This window comes from Hypanus sabinus, chromosome 9 (genome assembly GCF_030144855.1).
Source record: "Hypanus sabinus isolate sHypSab1 chromosome 9, sHypSab1.hap1, whole genome shotgun sequence".
Lineage (NCBI taxonomy): Eukaryota > Metazoa > Chordata > Chondrichthyes > Myliobatiformes > Dasyatidae > Hypanus > Hypanus sabinus.
In genome coordinates this window covers 141,205,761-141,225,024 of record NC_082714.1, presented here as the reverse complement: position 1 = coordinate 141,225,024, position 19,264 = coordinate 141,205,761, and the positions used below count along the sequence as shown (strand labels likewise).

Genomic DNA, 19,264 nt, shown 5'->3' with positions numbered 1-19,264 from the left:
TAAAGAACCCCCACCATCTATGCCATGCTCTTTTCTCACTGCTGCCATTGGGAAGGAGGTACAGGAGCCTTAGGTCCCACACCACCAGGTTCAGGGACATCAGGTTATTACCCTTCAGCCATCAGGCTCCTGAACCAGGATGGAAAACTTCTCTTACCTTCACACTGAACTAATTTCACAACCTCTGGACTTACTTTCAAGGACTCTATGACTCAAGTTCTTAATGTATTTATCTATTTTTTGTTTATTTATTTATTTGCTTGAAAAGACCAAGGTAACTTATCTGAACGACTGTCGCACCCACCTCAATAATGAACAAATGCTTTGAGAGACTGGTCAAGGACTTCACCTGCAGAATGCTACAATTCGCCTACCAACACAACCGATCGACAAATGAGGCAATAGCCACTGCTCTACACACTGTCCTTACACATGTGGAGAAGAAGGATGCTTATGTGAGAATACTGTTCTTGGACTACAATTCGGCATTGAACACCATAATTCCCTCCAGGCTTAACAAGATGCTCAGAGACCCTGACCTTCACCCTGCCTTGTGTCCACCCTTCATCCTGGACTTAGAACCATAGAACACTACGGCACAGTACAGGCCCTTCAGCCCTCCATGTTGTGCCGACCCATATAATCCTTAAAAAAAGTACTAAACCCACACTACCCCATAACCCTCCATTTTTCTTTCATCCATCTGCCTGTCCAAGAGGCCCTTAAATGCCTCTAATGTATTAGCCTCCACCACCATCCCTGGCAAGTCATTCCAGGCACTCACAACCCTCTGTGTAATAAAACTTACCCCTGATGTCTCCCCTAAACTTCCCTCCCTTAATTTTGTACATATGCCCTGTCAGATCGCCAGCAAGTAGTAAGAATGGGCTCCCTCACCTCTGCCCCTCTAACCCTCAACACAGAAGTCCCCCAGCTGTGTCCTAAGCTGCCTTCTTTACTCTCTGTATACCCATGACTGTGTCACTACACACAGCTCCAATCTACTAATTAAATCTGCAGATGATACTACGTTCATTGGCCTAATCTCAAATCATAATGAGGCAGCCTACAGAGAAGGAGTCATCAGCCTGACACTGTGGTGTCAACAAAATAATCTCTCCCTCAATGTTGCAAAACAAAGGAGCTGATTGTGGATTACAGGAGGAATGGAGACAGGCAAACCCCTATTGACAACAATGGATCTGGGGTTGAGGGGGCGAACAGGTTTAAGGTCCACGGCATACACATCAGCGAGGATCTCATGTGATCTGTACATACTAGCTGTGTGTGAATAAAACACAACAGCGTCTCTTTCACCTCAGATGGTTGAAGAAATTTGGTATGAGTCCCCAGATCCTAATGACTTTCTACAGGGGCACAATTGAGAGCATCCTGACTGGCTGCATTACTGCCTGGTATGGGAACTGTACTTCCCTCAATCACAGGACGCTGCAGAGAGTGGTGCGGACAGCCCAGCGCATCTGTAGATGTGAACTTCCCACTATTCATGACACTTACAGAGACAGGTGAGTAAAAAGAGCCCGACCTTGAGCTGACCTGAGTCACGCCAACCACAGACTGTATCATCCAGGAAACGGTGCCACAGCATAAAAGCCAGGACCAACAGGCTCCAGGACAGCTTCTTCCACCAGGCCATCAGACTGATTAATTCACCCTGATACAATTGTATTTCTGTGCTATACTGACTATCCTGTTGTACATACTATTTATTACAAATTACAATAAATTGCACATTGCACATTCAGACGGAGACGTAATGTAAAGGTTTTTACTCATGTATGTGAAGGATGTAAGAAATAAAGTCAATTCAATTCAATTTAATTATTTATTGTATTTACACAGATTGTCTTCTATTGCACATTGGTCGTTTGCTAGTCTTGTAGCTTTGCATTGTTCTTTGTTCTACTGGGAATGCCTGCAAGAAAATGAATATCGGGATAGTATGTGGTGACGTATACATACTTCGATAACAGATTTACTTTGAACTTTGAAACTTGGATTCCATTCCTGAGAAGTGTTCATAACTCAGACTGCTTATAAATCAGAAATGAACAAAATCAGTTTGTGTGGGAGAGCTGCGATAGGGGAGCCAGCAGCCCAGCACTGCTCAGCTCCACTCAGCCGCCGATTGTTGCAGCTCAAGGGTAGTGGGGGGGGGGGGTGGAATATAGGGGAGAGAAGGCTCACAGAAATACCCCATTCCTACCCTGCAGTCCCACTGTCAATGGTAAATTCCAAACACTCAACCATAAGTAAGGTCTATCCATAAGTGGGAGTCCATAACTTGGGAAGCACATCTAGATCCTTCCTAATTCACATCTTACTATGCTTAATTATTTTGTAATACAGCCTGACTCACAAAAGCTTTTTTTTTAATTGATTTTAAAGGACCTCGTCAACTGTGTAGGACAAGTTAATGGACATGTTGAGGTTAAGAAGGAGGGAGTATTGGAGCTTTTGAAAAAGATTAGGATACATAAGTCCCCAGGATTGGGCTGGTTATTACCCCAAGTTATTACAGGAAACCAGGGAAGAGATTGCACAGGAGCTGACAAATATTTTGTGTCCTCATTGGCAACAATAGTACCAGAGGATTGGAGGATGACAAATGTTGTTTCATAGTTCAAGAAAGGCAATAGAGATAATTCTGGGAGTTATAGACAATAAGTCTTACATCAGTGGAGGGCACACTAATGGAGACAATTACAAAGTACAAGATTTATGAGCATTTAGTGATGCACAGTCTTATTAGGGATAATCAACAGAGCTTTGTGAGGGGAAGATCGTACCTCATGATCCTTACTGACTTTTTCAAAGAAGTGACAAAACGAAATGTTGTTCTGTAAGGATCTGTTCTGCTCTTTGTGATTTTTATAAATAACAGATAAGAAAATGGAAGGCTGAGTCAATAAAATGATTCCAAGATTGGTGGTGTTGTAGATTGTATAGGAGGTTGTCATAGTCAATGCGACATAGACAGATTGTACATCTGAGCTGAGAACTGACAGGTGGAGTTAAATCCAGAAAGATGGGACATTGGAAGGTCAGACTTGAAGGCAGAGTACAAGGTTAATGACAGGATTCTTAGTAGTGTGGATCAACAGAGGGATCTTGGAGGATCAGAGGCAATGTTGAAGTTCCATAAAACTCTGGTTAGACAACACTAGACAACACTCTGGAGTATTGTAAACAGAAGAGATTCGGCAGATGCTGGAAATCCAAATCAACACACAAAATGCTGGCAGAACTCAGCAGGTCAGGCAGCATCAATGGAAATGAATAAACACTCTACTTTTTGGGCCAAAGCACTTCATCAAATCTGGCAAGGAAGGGGGAAGATGAAAGAATAAGAAAGTGGGGAAGCAGAAGGAGTACAAGCTAGAAGGTGATAGGTAAAACCAGGTGGGTGGGGGAGGGTGATTAAATAAGAAGCTGGGAGGTGATAAGTGGAAAAGGCAAGGGCTTAGATAAGAAGGTCTGCCAAGAGAGGAGAGTGGACCATGGAAGGAGGAGGGGCACTGGGGGGAAATGATAGGCAAGTGAGAAGAGCTGAGGGGCCAGAGCAGGGAATTAAAGAAGGAGGAAGGGGGAGGGGGATAAAAATTAGAGAAATCAATATTCATGCTAATAAGTCGCAGCTACCAAAATGGAATATGAGGAGTTGCTCTTCCAACCTGAGAGTGGCCTCATCGTGGTAGAAGAGGAGACCATGGACTAACGTTCTGGTATGTCCTTCCATATGAGGCAGCACTTCATCTGTTAATCTGTTGGGGGTCATCTATTAAATTTGGTGCTCCTGAAGCAGCCTTATCTACCTTGGTGAGACTAGACAAAGATTGGGGGACCACTTTGTTGAGTTACCTCCACTCTATCCACAAAAATCAGGATGTCCCAGAAGCCAACCATTGGTCCGTGGCTTCCACTTCTTATAAGATTGTAAGAAACAAGGACAACCATTGCTTTTTTCCTGGGGTGGTGTGGCTAATACTAGAGGTCGTCCTTTCAAGGCAAGTGGAGGAAAGTTTCGGAGAGATGTCAGAGGTGGATTTTTTACACAGAGAGTGGTGGGTACCTGAAATACATTCCGGGGGGTGGTGGTAGAGACAGATACTTTAGGGACATTTAAGAGATTCTTAGGGAGGCGCATGGATGAAAGAAGACTGAAGGGTTATGGGCTATGTAATTGGGAAGGATTAGATTCATAGTGGAGTATAAAATGATGGCACAGCATCACAGGCTAAATGTGCATATGGTGCTCTATGTTCTGTGTGACATTGTCTCCTGTCTCTGCACTCCTCCTTTAGGCATGGGAAGCATATTTTCCTTCCATTCGTTTGAAGCTACAGTCATAATTGAGGCACCCATGGATCTGCACCTGAAACTCTCCAGGGCGCAGGCCTGGGCAGGGCTGTATGGAAGACCGTCAGTTGCCCATGGTGCAAGTCTCCCCTCTTCATGCCACTGATGTTGTCCAAGGGAAGGGCAAGGGCCGATACAGCTTGGCACTGGTGTCATCGCAGGAGTTGCCAGAACGAATTTGAAGGCAACGTGTGACTGCCTTAGGGACTCCAGCTCCGGATTTGTCCTCAGGGTTTACTCCTGAAGCCTTTCCCATGAGTGGTTATGGCCGCAAGGCAGCGGAGGTTTGAAATCAGAGTTTTCCCTCTCTTAGTGGACTGCCTTCCCAGGCTGACGAGCTCCATCTATCCGATGCACTGGTTTTAAGGCGCCAGAACCCACCTTTGCCCCTTCTCCTGTCAGTAGAAACAGTTCCACCAGGCTTAGAGGCTAAGCCACACGAGAAGGCCAGGAGTTGGACTTGGTTGTCTGTTGTGAGGAACACTTTTAGGTAGTGGGAGCTTGTCCCCTCTACCACTCCTCAGCTTGACAACCTTGAAGCTACAATCTATGCTTCCTTTATATGTTCATTTTTCTATATATATTAGTGTCACTGTTCGATCTGCTACCTCCTGCCACATTTTGTTTGTCACTGTACCTGATTATTGAAAACAAGTTTATGGTAATACTTCACAGCCAGAAAGATCATGTACAATTTGCTAGGCTGAACTCTAGCAAAGACTCCCATGCCACACCACCCCTTAACCCTTTAATGGCCTGGGGAGAGTAGTCACAGTTCTAAGTTATTAGTCCATATCATTTGATATTCCCACTATCTGTTTCCAGGTTATTGACTTTGGTACTTACTGGGACTGCACATTGACATGTTAGGCTGGATTAGAGTCAGACTCACAGCCCCAGTGTGGTTTTCACATTCAGTCTTTCCCCATGTGATTTGTTTTCTCCCCAGATGCTCCAGTTTCCTTCCACAACCCAGAGGTGAGCTTCCTGTTAATTGGCTTCTATAAATTGTCCTCAGTGTAAGCACCTGGTGGGAATTTCAGTGGGGTGTTTTGGAGCCCATAAGAGAGGATAGATTACAGGAAAGTTAGTGGATGAATGTGAGTGATGGGATTGCTCAAAGAGCCAGTATAGACTTGATGGATCAAGTGGTCTCCTACATTGTATGGAAATGAGGGAAATAATGAATGAGAAATTGCATCTTAAGTAGTCTCTTGCAGGACTTTGCCAACAAAATAATCAAGATGACAGAATATTGTGTAATATGGAATGATTCCAGATGCCAGTTAGGTTTTTTTTATTCTGAGTTCTCATAGTAGCTTATAAAGCTACAATATTAGTCACTTTTTCAGATGTGTGGGTGGCCAGACGGAGATGTCCAGCTGCATTACTGTTACAGCAAGGCTAGCAGGGATGCAAACTTTTAATTCTTCTCAATAATAGATTGTTCTCTTCTACCTCTAACCATTTAAGGACACCACATTGAACACCTGCGTTTATCTATTGATCTAATGGTGATTTCTGAGAACCATCCTGTGGTCATTTGCACATTAAATGCTGTCACAATGCACAAGATCAAAGAGTGAGAGACTTAAATGCCGTCTCTTATTTGTTTCAATGTGGAGACAGCAAATTAGTCTTACAAAGTAATTCCACCCTTGTAGTCATTTAAATTATTGCTTAAAATTTACCGGAACTACTTTGCCTTGTAGAGTGATGAAGTCTCGAAGCTCACATTTTAAATTCCAGTTTATCAGTGATTGAGCTCGTTGCCTTTGTTTGACATTGCAGAACCTCCGACACCTATCGCCCCACCCGAGCTTTTGGCAGTTGGTGCAACGTACCTGTGGATTAAACCAAATGCAAATTCGATCATCGGAGATGGCCCCATCATCCTGAAGGAAGTGGAGTATCGCACAACCTCAGGAAATTGGGCAGAGACGCATATCGTGGACTCCCCCACCTACAAGCTGTGGCATCTTGACCCAGATGTGGAATATGAAATCAGAGTTCTGCTCACACGACCTGGAGATGGAGGGACCGGCCCTCCAGGTCCTCCTCTGACAACGCGGACCAAATGTGCAGGTAAACCAAATGTGGGATAGAAATTCCGGTTTGTGCTGATAAACAGTGAACATCAAATTGCAAAAGCAGAGAAACCCTTTTATCAGTGGCTGCATTACCCTATTATTTTATTATCTACATTTCTGATTTCTTAAATAATAATATAACAAGTTTAATAATGACATAATTTATTAGAATATTCAGCTTATGTGTGTTTTACCAGGAAATGTAATATTTTACAGGACTTGTCAAATATGAGCAATCTTTTTCCATATTTGCTATTTATTCAAATGACCCACAGTCATCAAGCTAACATACAAGCTCTGAGCTTTTATTTTATTGTAGCTAATGATCTTGTAATAGTTAACAAGAAGGGTCAGTGGATTAATTGTGTATGACTGCCAAAGCTGTATGAAATTTCCATAACCCAAATATGTTTTTTAAATACTAGATGTATTTCTTAGAAGTTTGAAATAGCTTTTGGTAATTTTCTCTTTTGTAATTATTTTAAGGAGAGAGAAGTTAGGGCTGTGGCACTGAAGCCTTCCATTTCAAATGCCCAAGAGGTAGATTTTCCCAATCACATAGTAAATTTTGAAACCAGTAGAACAGAACACTTGCAATTTTTCAAAGAGATAGAATAGAAAATCCCTGGTGATTTGATTCTGGGGGTTAAGGAGACTGAAAGCAGTCGACTGTTGAGACTTTTGTTTCCAAAGGAAGTCAATAATCTTCAAACCACCTTCTTCCCAACGTTTCACATTCCAACAGAAGAAGGAAATGTTCCTTTTCGGGCTCAGTTTCTTTGCCAATGTAAAATATAGCAGAGATATGCAAGACAACATTGACCTTTCGTTCTTGAGTTGGATTATTGAATCACTAGGTTGGGGAGGGAGGATTGAGAGAAGTTGTAGGTTTGATTTTCCTCAGTTTTCTTCTACTCCAATGCTGATATTTAGTCAAATAATTGAAGAGGGTACTCACCACCATTGGGATATTATGTGCAGATGGAAAAGAGGGCATCATCTACTGGATCCAAACCTATTGTGTCAACGTGACATTTTTCTATTTCCCATAAAAGACACCAGAATTTTCTGTGAACATGATTGTTGGTTAGAGTCCAATGTATGATGTTTTTTTTTCCACATAACTCTGTCATCATTATCAATTCGACTTAAAAGGTCAAGATTAAATTTGCTTGTGGATGCTTGCTGACAGAAGATAGAGGATATTTTTATCCCTTCAGTATGAGCCAGAGGTGAAAGAATATCTTAATCTTAATTCCTGAAGAGGATTGTAATGATTACATTAACCTGATTGTAGGAAGACTTCTGCACTTGTAAACAGATCAGTGTGTAGGAAAACAAGTACTCCAAGATACAACCTTTAGTGATTTTTAATTTTAATAATTTTCAGCTCCCACTTTTGTTCTCTCTACTCTATGTTCCCATTTTTGAGAATCTGCTGTTAAAGTTATTTGTTGTGCTTTAAATTTAGGTAGCAATCACTAGTACATATGTGTATACATCCTTTAACATATTAATCTTATATGACTGTTCGACGAAGCGGCTGCTTCTTGTTTATCACTGTGATATAATTTTATGTGAATTTCAATGGATGTTAGAGCTCAGAACACATAGAAACCAATATCCTGGAAAAAATAGTTTTCTATTAATCTTGAATGTTGTATCATCAATCTTCTGCACTGATGTACACCAGTAAGTGATGAGATGAGGTGCCAAGCTAAGGTCGCAGATGAACAATGCATAAATTCTCTTTCAACATCATGGTTTCAATTCTGTAAAGCACAATAAATTGGATGCTGACCTAAATGTATACCATTATTTTTAGAAGTCTATTTTAAAGTAAGACAAGAATTTTTGAACTATAAAACGTGCTATTGTCTCATAGCTACCAAATTAATATCAGCTCATGTATCCGAGGCAAGCAAAATATTATATGAAAATGTTCAATTGTCAGGATTTCTTTTCTTAACATGAATAGAACTTTGCTGAAATGCTCATTATTACAATTTTATGCATATTTTTGCAATACTTGCCATGAAATACCAATATGACTCAGAGAGTGCTCTTGATTCAGGCAATGACCACTTTGATCATTTCCTGGTTAAATAACCTTTAGCTGCAAAAACATTATTGGGATTGCGTTTATGCAGTCTGCTGTTTTAATCCAAGGCCAGGCTGAGAAGTCACAACAGATTGTGGATGCTGTGATCTGGAGCAATATTCATAGAGCTGGAAGAACTCTATGGTCAGCCAGCATTTGAAGAGTCAAATGAATGGTCAATGTTCGGGCGGATGCAGGATTTTGACCCAAAAGGCAAAACATTCCTCGGCCTTCACAGATGTCCCATTCCTCCAGCAGTTTGATTCTTGCTCCAAGATGAGGAGTGCTGCCCCGGCTTTGTTGAAGACTAGTAAAGAAAGCAAGCCTCTTCGGCACCCAAGGGCTTTTCTCTTTGGAGCGAAGAAGGATGAGAGGTGGCATGATAGAGGTGTACAAGATGATAAGAGGTATAGATCAAATAGATGAGAGGGGTATGGAGGGATATGGTCCAGGTGCAGGTCAGTGAGACTAGGCAGAAAAATCGTTCGGTGCAGCCAAGAAGATCCAAAAGGCCTGTTTCTGTGATGTAATGTTCTATGGTTCTATGGATAGCCAGAGGCCTTTTCTCAAGGTGGAAATGGTAATATGAAGAGGCATAATTTTAAGGTATAAGCATAGAGAGCATGACAGAAGTTTTTTACTTAGAATGGTGCTAAAGACATACATTAGGAACATTTAAGAAACTCTTAGATAGGCACATGAATGATAGAAGGATTGAGGGCTATGTAGTAGGGAAGAATTAGATTGATCTTAGGGAAGGTTTAAAGGTCAGCACAACTTCATGGGCTGAAGGGCCTGTCCTGTGCTGTTAAGTTCTGTGTGGGAGCCAAGATGAATTTTTGCAATAAAGTGTCCAGCACGATGCGGATTCAGGGACTGTGCCTTCACCATCAGTGACCCAGGCAAACTATCAAAAGCACTAGAGAATCAGGCTGTTTAGACTCAATGGTTTTGAGTGGAGCGTCAGGATCCTTTGGAGGAACATTGGAAGAAGCATTGTAGAAGGGGAGGCCAAAGAGGTTGCATCACTGTTAAATTGGCGTGATAGCAGATCAGAATCACCAGAATAAGATGTGCATAATGTGTTTGTTGGGATGCAACAGCAAATAGGAAGGTCAAATAAGGTCACAAACTGGAAGCTTTCAAGTGGCTGAGGAATGAAGAATATTGCTGATGAAGCAGGGTTGGTTGCAATTCTTTACAGGAAATGGAAGAAGAGATGCAAGGATCTAGTATAAATTTTCCCTTAGTTGAAGATCTCCCATCTAAGTCAATGTCCTAAGAATGCACAACAACAAATGTCCTTAAAGCAATTTGCTCTGTTAGATTTTTAAGTTCCAGGAAAAACAAATAAACTAGTTTTATGATCATTTTTAAATATTTTCTGTTATCTGTATTTGGTAACTTAAGAATGCACTACTTAAGGAGAAGATTGGAGAAGTAAGTACACAGATGATAGGAGGGCCATGATCCTGGTGCGGGTTGATAGGAGTAGGCAGTTTAAATGGCTTGGCACAAACTAAGTGGACCAAAGGGTCTGTTTGTGTGCTGTGCTTTTCTATGACTCTATATGATACCTACGTTCACTCCAATTTCCTAAAAAAACCATTGTAAAGCTAGGCAAAGTTATGTGAAAACAAGCATAATATGATCTTTGCACATTGAAACGTACTAATATAGGATATCTGAAAATGATCAGGACCTCTATGTAGCACTCACAATTACTACAACACTGCAGCCATGACTACTGCAAAGCAAGTTAGCAGTTAAAGATCTCTTCCCAAGACTGCTATAGACAGTGGCAGTAAAGCCTACTGTAGAGGTGAGGGGAATACACAGGGGGAGGTGACCGTGATGCCCATCATCCACCAACAACACCCCCCCAACTTCCCCCCTCCCTATTGAACTGACCTCATAGTCTTCCGTGTGGAAGGTGATCCTAAAGCACAGTAAGCTGTAGGCCCATTATAGCCACTGGTCACCGGATTGGATTTTTTCTTTGCATATTTCTTTTATTAGTGAAAGAGGTTTCAGTAGATCATTTACCATCGTAAAGTAAGGCCATCAGTGTGACTGGTGACCCTTCATTAGATATCTCATTCCTGAATCCTCATTACTATTCTTTGTGAGTAAACAGAGAAGATTGCAGGTTGCTCAAAGTCTCTGATTTCTGCTGACAGTGGAGGGAAAAGCGGCGATATGATCTGTGACTTCATTAGTTCTGTGTGTAATGCTGGGCTAATGTCAACTTGCATATGAAAGTGCATGTGCCGGTTTCCTGATGGTCACCAGCACAATAAAACTTGTCCAGAATTATTTTTGTGAGACTTTGTTCATAAAAAAGGGAAACTGATCCAATTTCCGAGTGTTTATTTATTATCATTTATTCTGCTCTGCCTCTGCTTCCCTCACTAAAATCTGAAGTTAATGAACTGACAGAAATGGTCTCAGAAAGAGATGGTCAGAACTTAATATTCTGACCATTGAAATGCCCTATTTCATTCTTACATGTCTTTAACCCAGGAAAAACCCTGCTATACATACAATCAGCGAGATTCAGTGTAATGCTTTGGTGGAGAGAGTCACTCACCGTAATTTAAGTTTAAATGATCAGAATCAGGTTTAATATCACCAGCATATGTCCTGAAATTTGTTAGCTTTGTGGTAGAGTACAATCTGGTACAGTACATGATAAATATAGAAATTAAAGTGAATTACATTAAATATGTATATTAAATAATTAAATTAAAATAAGTAGTGCAAAAAAGGTAGTGAGGCAGCATTCATGAATAAAGCCAAGAGCATGAGAGAAAATGAATGGTAGAGGGAAAGAAGCTGTCCCTGAACTGTTGAGTTTGTGTCTTCTGGCTTCTGTGCCTCCTTCCTGATGATAACAATGAGAAGAGGGCATCCTGGTAATGAACAAATATTACCATTGTAGAATTCTCTAGGCAGTTTGTATTTTTATCTATATTTTAGAGAATATCATCTTTATTTTCGTTAGACCTCTGCATTCTATAATAATGAAATTTAATGCATATCAAATCTCATTTTATACAAGTATCTGGAGATCTTGATAGTGCCTAGTTTAATGAGAAACAAACCTTTTGAGATGTTCCAAGGTTTAACCATTGGAATTACTTTATCCTGTTCCCTTAATGCTTACAGAACTATGTATCATTACTTGCCCTTTTTAATGAGTACAGGAAGATAACTTTTCATATTGCTAAGTATAACACCCTATGGGGATGTAGTTTGTTGATATGTATTTTGTTAATGTTTTATTGTGTTCTTTAGAAGATATGAAGAATAATAATTCTTATACTCTGGGAATATCACTTTGGAATCATGAACGATGTATACATTTGTTGCAGAGTCTTTAGAGGATTGATAAGTGCATCAGGCTCTTGGATTTATTACATTAATTTTGAGCTGTGTTTGTTGTGATTTACTGTAGATATCTTGTTGCACAACATCATACTTCACTGGAACCAGAAAATGTAGAAAATGTGCAGCATTTGCAAGGAGAGTTAATGTCTTATTTGAAACAAGAGAAAACCTGCAGATGCTGGTTTTCCCCTCCAGTACTGATGTAGGGCCCTTGGCCTAAACCATCGACTGTACTCTTCTCCATGGATGCTGCCTAGCCTGCAATGCCTTATTTGACTGTCTTTCCATCATCCTTAACTAAAGGTTCATAATATTCCAGTTGTCATTTAGTGTAGCTGGGTTTTCTTTCACCCAATTTCAGAGTGTCTTAGTTGGAATGAGTAGGAGTAATAGCAATTTAAACTCAAAGAACTTAAATTAAATAATATTTTCAAAATTTCTAACAAAGATTACATGTTAAGTGCTAAATTATGTTCTTGACAGAGTCGACCCAGGTATTTTAACATGTTGAAAACATTGTAGTCGTTCTCTCTTTGTATACAGTAAGTATTTTGATAATTTTTCATCATTTTTTCTACATTGATTTTTGTGCATTACTTAGTAATTTTTAAATTCTGAGGTTAGTGGGACTTAACTCTGTAATGTAGTTGTGTTGGATCCTGATGCATTTGTGATCCAAAGGTTCTTCAGAAATCAAGAATAAGGTATAAAACTTGTTGCTTACAGCCATTTGATTAATTGTTATAAGAATGAACAATGAAAAAGCCCAAGGAACAAAGAAAAGGCAAAGGAAAAAGTAGTCCCAGATATCTCATATTCTGACTAGAGACATCAAAATTCAAGTGACAAGAATTAATCTATAAAATAGCCAGATTGAAGTGGTATGTCACCTGCTACAGAAAGCTAAGACGCTTCTGGAAAAAATACAAAAGTAACTATACCGAAATTGCTGGAAAACTTACTGAACAATTACATGAACTGTATATATGTGAATATATAAAAATGCTCAAAAGCGTAGGACTTCCAGAAAAATAACAATTCTGCACCCCTATCCAACAGTTGAGTGTTTCAAGAGATGCAGCAAATCTTGTTCACAATAAATACCTTACTCTTTAATTTGTGAAATCAAAGTTATGTGTTTGCAAATATTGTGCTACAAGAGTCTGCATTTCAAAGTTTACTCCCTGTTCTGTTATGCAAAGAAAAATTGTTGTTGTAACCTCGGAGTAGAACAGTTGCTCTCCACTCCACTGAGTACATTATTGGCATTGGAAATGAAGGCAACAGACTTCCTTTCTTCCAGAAAAATCGTAAATTTGTAGCCAGCTTTTAGAAAACTTTTGGATTTGGGACTGGTGCCTGCTTCACCAGATAAGAAGTGGTGTTCCTGTCCCTTATCCAATTCTCTGTAAGCCTAAAACCATCAAAATATTTCAGATACACTGCTGGTGCAAATATTCTGAAATAATTTGACTGAAAATAACAGATTGCATCAGTTATTACATTCTGAATACTAGACTTGCTCTTGCACGCGATGTTATTTATGAGACCTGGATCTGCTGAAGCTGCCTGAGTTGCAGAGATCCACAGCTCTCCCTGTAAACAATTTGATTATCAGCTGATGATTAGCACAAGCATTCAAGCCAAGATAGACATGATTACTGCTCTGAAACTAATCTTTGAAGCACAGTACCTTTACTGATAGGAATAGTAATCAACTCAGTAGCCATCTTCATCTTGGAGCTATCTTTCACCAGTCTAAGCTACTAGCTGTGTATGTAAAATGCAGCAATTGATCACAGCATACCATAGTTTCATTTTTAGCATTAAGCTTGCTTTGGTCACAAGCAGTTTCCTGAGAAGATTATGTGCAAAATTTGATTCTATAGCACCAATTAAATTACTGTACAATTCTTTATCGACGTATGTCAATACAGAGCTTTGTGGTTTTTGCATACTCTCTTGGGCAGCAGAGTGCTGTATATGTTAAGCAAATAGCATAAATACCATGTAAAGGGATTATAAATGCCATTTAATGAGATTATACACAGTTAGCGTAATGCTTCACGGTGACCCTGTAAAATAGGGGTTCGTTTCCTGTTGCAGAAGGAGTTTGTGCATTTTCCCCGTGAATACATGCGTTTCTTCCAGATGCTCTGGTTTCCTCCGACACTCCAAAGGCAGACGGTTAGGATTAGTAATTTGTGGACATGCAATGAAAGCGCCAGAAGCATGCTGTAACTTGTAGGCTGCCCAGCACAATCCTTGCTGGTTTGATTTGACGCAAACAATGCACTTCATTGTATGTTTCAGTGAAGATATGCCAAAGAAAACTTTATCTTTAAACTTCTTGAAGTCAACAGCTGATGGACTTCAGTGGGCCGTTGCTCGATTCAACAAGGATTTGGGCATTCTTCCTTTCCTCAAAGTACTTTTCCAAGTGCTGAAGGCTGTTTCCCTGACCTTCAAGGGAACAGACCTTGGTAGAGAGCTTGAGCAGAGGAACTGGATAAGGAGACTAAGTGATCAAGGGAATAAATACTCTCAGGAGGATGTCGTATTCATCCTGTGTCTTCAGAGATGAAGTTTCCTTCCCTAATCTCAATAAAATATGTTGCCTATGATCTGACTATCTCAGTAAGTGTCCACACTTGCAATAAACTACCTGTTTTAACCGAAGCTCCAATCAGAGCTAAGCACTGATCCGAAGCTCCAATGTCAGTTGGCAAACCCTGATGTCAGATGCCAGGGGAAGAAGCTGTTCCTGAATCATTGAGTGTGTGACTTCAGGCTTCTGTACCTCCTTCCTGATGGTAGCAATGATCCCCATAGTTGAGCTGATTGAGTTTACAACTCTCCGCAGCTTAATTCAATCCTGGGCAGTAGCGCCCCTGGCCCCTGTCCCCTGCCCATATCAGATGGTGATGCAGCCAGTTAAAATGCTCTCCACAGTACAACTGTAAAAATATGCAAGTGTCTTTGGTGGCATACCATGTCTCCTCAAGCTGCTAATGAAATATAAATGCTGTTGTCCCATCTTTGTAGCTGCATTGATATGTTGGGTCCAGGATAGATCCTCAGATATTGCCACCAAGGAATTTGAAGTTGCTTACTCTTTCCACTTCAGATCCCTCTGAGGACTGGTGTGTCTTCCCTCATCTTACCCTTTCTGAAGTCGTATCTAATCTAGTCTAAAGACTACATGCGGATGGCATTGCAACACATCACTGAGATTAGTTCAAGGAGTGAAATAAAGATTGATATTGAGAAAAGTAAAATAAACCAGTGCATTTATGTTGAAAAGTCTTTGCTGAATATCAGCTTGGCAGACTCCTCATTTTAAGCAGCCTATCAGAAAAATGATAAGTAAGTTCTTTAATGGACCATGCATATTGTCATGATAATATTGCATAAAACTCTAATTTTCCATGTCTTGGGCTGTACCAACAGGAACCAGTGTGCTGATCATATACCCAGTACTTTTGTAGCAAGTATTCAAAGTCTTATTGAACATTTTCATACTTCTGCATATGCAAGCAAGCACAAAGAAGATTAAATTGATTTAAAGTGGCATTTAGTCTCTTAGGACCTACTTATTGCAAGAACTGAGTTCATCATGTATAACAGAATGACAATACCCACCGGGACGGTAAGATGCACGGTGAAGCAAGTCAGTGCTTTTAAGGACTTTCCCAATATTTACAAAGTGCTACAATCCTTGCTATCTCTAGTTAACAGGGGCAAGTTTTCTTTTTATTTTAATTCTTTTAATCTTTCAGAAACAGACCTGGCCCTTTATTAGTTTTATATAGGGGATGAAGTGGTAGTGTCCTAGGGAGTGTGATGGAACAGAGAAACCTAGGGATAAAAGTACATAATTTGCTGACATCAGGACCTGTCAGCTGACTTTGGAGCTTCAGGTAGCTAGAGAGGTGAAAAAGGTGTTTGGCACAGTGGTCTTCATCAGTCAGGGCACTGAGTTGGGTAGTTAGGTAGCAGTTATATAAGACATTGGTGAGGTCTCAATTGGAGTATTGTGTTCAGTTTAGGTCACCCTGTTATAGGAAAGGTGTTATTACAATAGAGAGAGTGCAGAAAAGATCTACCAGGATGTTCCCTGAGTTACAAGAAGACGTTGATTGTAGACAAGGACTTTATTCCCTGCAATGTGGAGTTTTGAAGGGTGACCTGATAGATGTAAATAACATCAAGAAGGGCAAAGACAAAATGAAAGCACACAGTCTTTCACCCAGAGGGATATGCTAAAATCAAGATGGGTTTAAGATTAGAGACAAGAGATATAAAGGGAACTTCAGGAGTAATTTCTTCATGCAAAAGATGGTGCATATTTGGAATGAACCAGAAGTAGGTGCATTCACAACAGATAAAAGCCATCTGGATCAGTACGTGGTTAGGAAGGGTTTAGAGATTTATAAGCCAAACGTGGGCAGATGACGCTAGCTTGCTGGGCAACACAGTCAGCATCGATGAGTTGGGCCGAAGGGTCTGTTTCCATTCTGTATGACTCTATGACTCCATATCTATATATTATTCAGCCCTCCGTTGGTCAGTGTCAACCATGGATGTTGCACCCTAGCTGTCTACATGAAACGCAAGCCTGCGCAGTACGATATGGAGAGCAAGCTGTTGCCCATGCGGCAGGCTCTCCCTCTGCATGCAGCTGATGAATCCAAAGGAATGCGAGAGACCAATACCATTTGGCAGCAGTGGCATTACAGAAGTTTTGAACTCAACAAAGGACTCCTCCAACTCCAGATTTTTCCTCGGCTTGCTTTAAAAGGCTTGTCTATAAGGCTGGCAAAGGTTGGCAATTACAGTGAATGCTGTTTACGAGGGGTGGCAGGGTGGAGATTTATCTCTACCGAAGGAGGTGTAAAATGCTCCTTCCCTCCGCTACCCTGCAAGGTGTACCACTGCTTTGACTCCCAATCAGGATCACGTGAAGCATGGGAGCAAGTGGTGTATGGTCGTATGAGCACCTGCTGCATATCACAAGTCCTGGTTATACGATCTCTGGAGATATTGATAACGTTTGGGGTCAACCATCCTGTGAAGGCAATGGCAAAGCACCTCGTAAAGAAAAAATTGCCAAGAACCATCAAGGTCATGACAGATACAAGACCATGATCACCCATATCATACAACACAGCACTTGATGATGATGCTGATGACTGTTAATGAAATCCAATTTCAAGTTAGCCCTCGCTTCACTGTGCAAGAGTGCATGATGTGTGACTCATTGCTTATGTTCACTAAGGCAAATCATGAGCATTTTTACTTACGAATACAGGCAAAACTTATTCCTGACTAAAAAGGACTCCTGTAGTGAAGGTTAACACATTTTTCTTGCTAACTTTCAATCTAACTGGATGTTAATTGCTGGGGTTTTTTATCCATGATATGGTAATACTCAATAACGCTGTGTTCTTTTATCTCTTTGATAAACTGATTAATAGAATCAAACCATCTCCTCGCTCCTTTTATGACATCCAAGAGCAAAATGAATTTGACTGCTTCACTGTAATGGCACACAATGCTGATGATTGAGAAGACGGCATTGAATTAATTGAGACAAATGAAAGGGCATCAAATCAATGGCAGGTGTGCAAATTGAAAGCGATTTGCTCCTTGAAGTCTGGATTACACATATTGAGGATAGAAATAATGGAAGCAGATTTATCTAGCATCCCTCCTGCAGTTATGCCAGATTTAAGGTTGCTTGAGATTAGCTGCTGGAACTAGACCTATTAAAGGGAGTGAATCAGACAATTAATGGAATTTGCATGCTCATGCTCCACGGGAAAAGTTTTGTCAATTTACCTGTCATTCTCCAAATTTGCATTTGCAGTTAAATAATAATTCTATGGTGTCATTTTCATTTGTCCCAACAGTTTCGGACATATGACATGATTCAAGTTATATTTTTCTTGACTTATTAACATAGCATCTGGTTTTAGACCTCCAAAACTGACCCTATTATTCTTCCACTAATTCAATGTTGTTTTCATACTCAGCAAAACATTGCAAACACACCAAAACAACACAGCCTAGAGATTCATTTATGCCTTTAATGTGTCATGGGCTCCAGGGTAGCACAGTGGTTGCTGTGACGCTATTACAGCTTGGGATGTTGGAGTTCGAAGTTCAATTCTTACATCATCTGTATGGAGTCTGTATATCCTCCCTGTGGAATGTGGGGGGTTTCTCTGGGTGCTCCACAGCCCAAAAGTTAATTGGTTGTTGTAAATTGGCCAGTGATTAGGCTAGTGTTAAAATGGGAATTGCTGGACAGTACGGCTTGAAGGGTCAGAGGAGCCTATTCCATGAGGTATCTAAATAAAATGAAATGAAATTAAATTATTTCATGGATCTGTTGCAGAACAATTCACTTATCCTTGAAGCCAAGACTTGGATGCTGCCATTGTTCCATATAATACTTCATCTGTGTGAAGTGTAAACAGAAATATCATTAACCAAAGACCAAGTACTTGAGGAATGTAAATTGACCTGAGATGGCTGTCAGGTCCTTGGAATAGAGATTCAGACATCAGGATCCTAGAGAGGATGTTCCAAAGTTGTCTTGGAAACTTGGATCTGCTGGACTGAGATGTGCAATTTTATCTGTAAAATGTTTTGGGAGATTACAGGAAGAGGGTTGGAGACAAAACCTGGAGCTGGATAGGAATAAAGGGGGCCTTTTCTGGTTGGCTGCCAGTGACTAGTGGTGTTCCTCAGAGGTCAGTCTTTTGTCAATGATTTCCCTAGTGGAATTGATGGCTTTGTGGCCAAGTTTGCGAATGAGGTACAGCCTCAAAATTGAGGGGTGACCTTTTAGAACAGAAGTAAGGAGGGATTGTTTTAGCCAAAGAGTGGTGAACCTGGGGAATGCTCTGCCACAGACTGTGGTGGACGCCAAGTCTGTAGGTTTGTTCAAAATGGAAATTGATAAGTACACAAAGTACACTGCAGATGCTGTGGTCAAATCAACACGTCCTGACGAAGGGTCTCGGCCCGAAATGTTGACTGCTCATTTCAACGGATGCTGCCCGAACTGCTGAGTTCCTACTGTTTGTTTGTACGTGTGGAAATTGATAAATTCCTGATTTGTCAGGGCATCAAAAGATACAGTGAGAGGGTGGGTGTATGGGGTTTACATGGATTTGGGATCAGCCATGATGAAATGGCGGAGCAGACCCAATGGGCTAAATGGCCTAATTCTGCACCTATGTCTTATGGTCTTATGGATGGGTATGGGGCAAGGAGCAGGGCGGAGGTCAGAATG

General features: G+C 40.6%; 1 protein-coding gene and 1 long non-coding RNA gene across 8 annotated transcripts in view; one reads left to right on the top strand and one right to left on the bottom strand.

The window, feature by feature from the left end:
* ptprt (protein tyrosine phosphatase receptor type T) overlaps window positions 1–19,264 on the top strand; it is a 1,496,000-nt gene that overhangs the window by 758,949 nt on the left and 717,787 nt on the right. For all 7 annotated transcript variants that reach the window (XM_059980706.1, XM_059980710.1, XM_059980709.1 and 4 more), the window contains exon 7: window positions 6,172–6,465. In XM_059980706.1, coding sequence (XP_059836689.1) covers window positions 6,172–6,465 — 294 coding nt within the window. The remainder of the gene's footprint in view (window positions 1–6,171; window positions 6,466–19,264) is intronic.
* On the bottom strand, window positions 1,877–8,184 carry LOC132399863 (uncharacterized). The gene is made up of 3 exons (XR_009514123.1): window positions 7,429–8,184; window positions 6,072–6,224; window positions 1,877–1,936 (listed from the first exon to the last, which is right to left on the bottom strand). It is a non-coding gene; the product is annotated as an uncharacterized LOC132399863 (long non-coding RNA).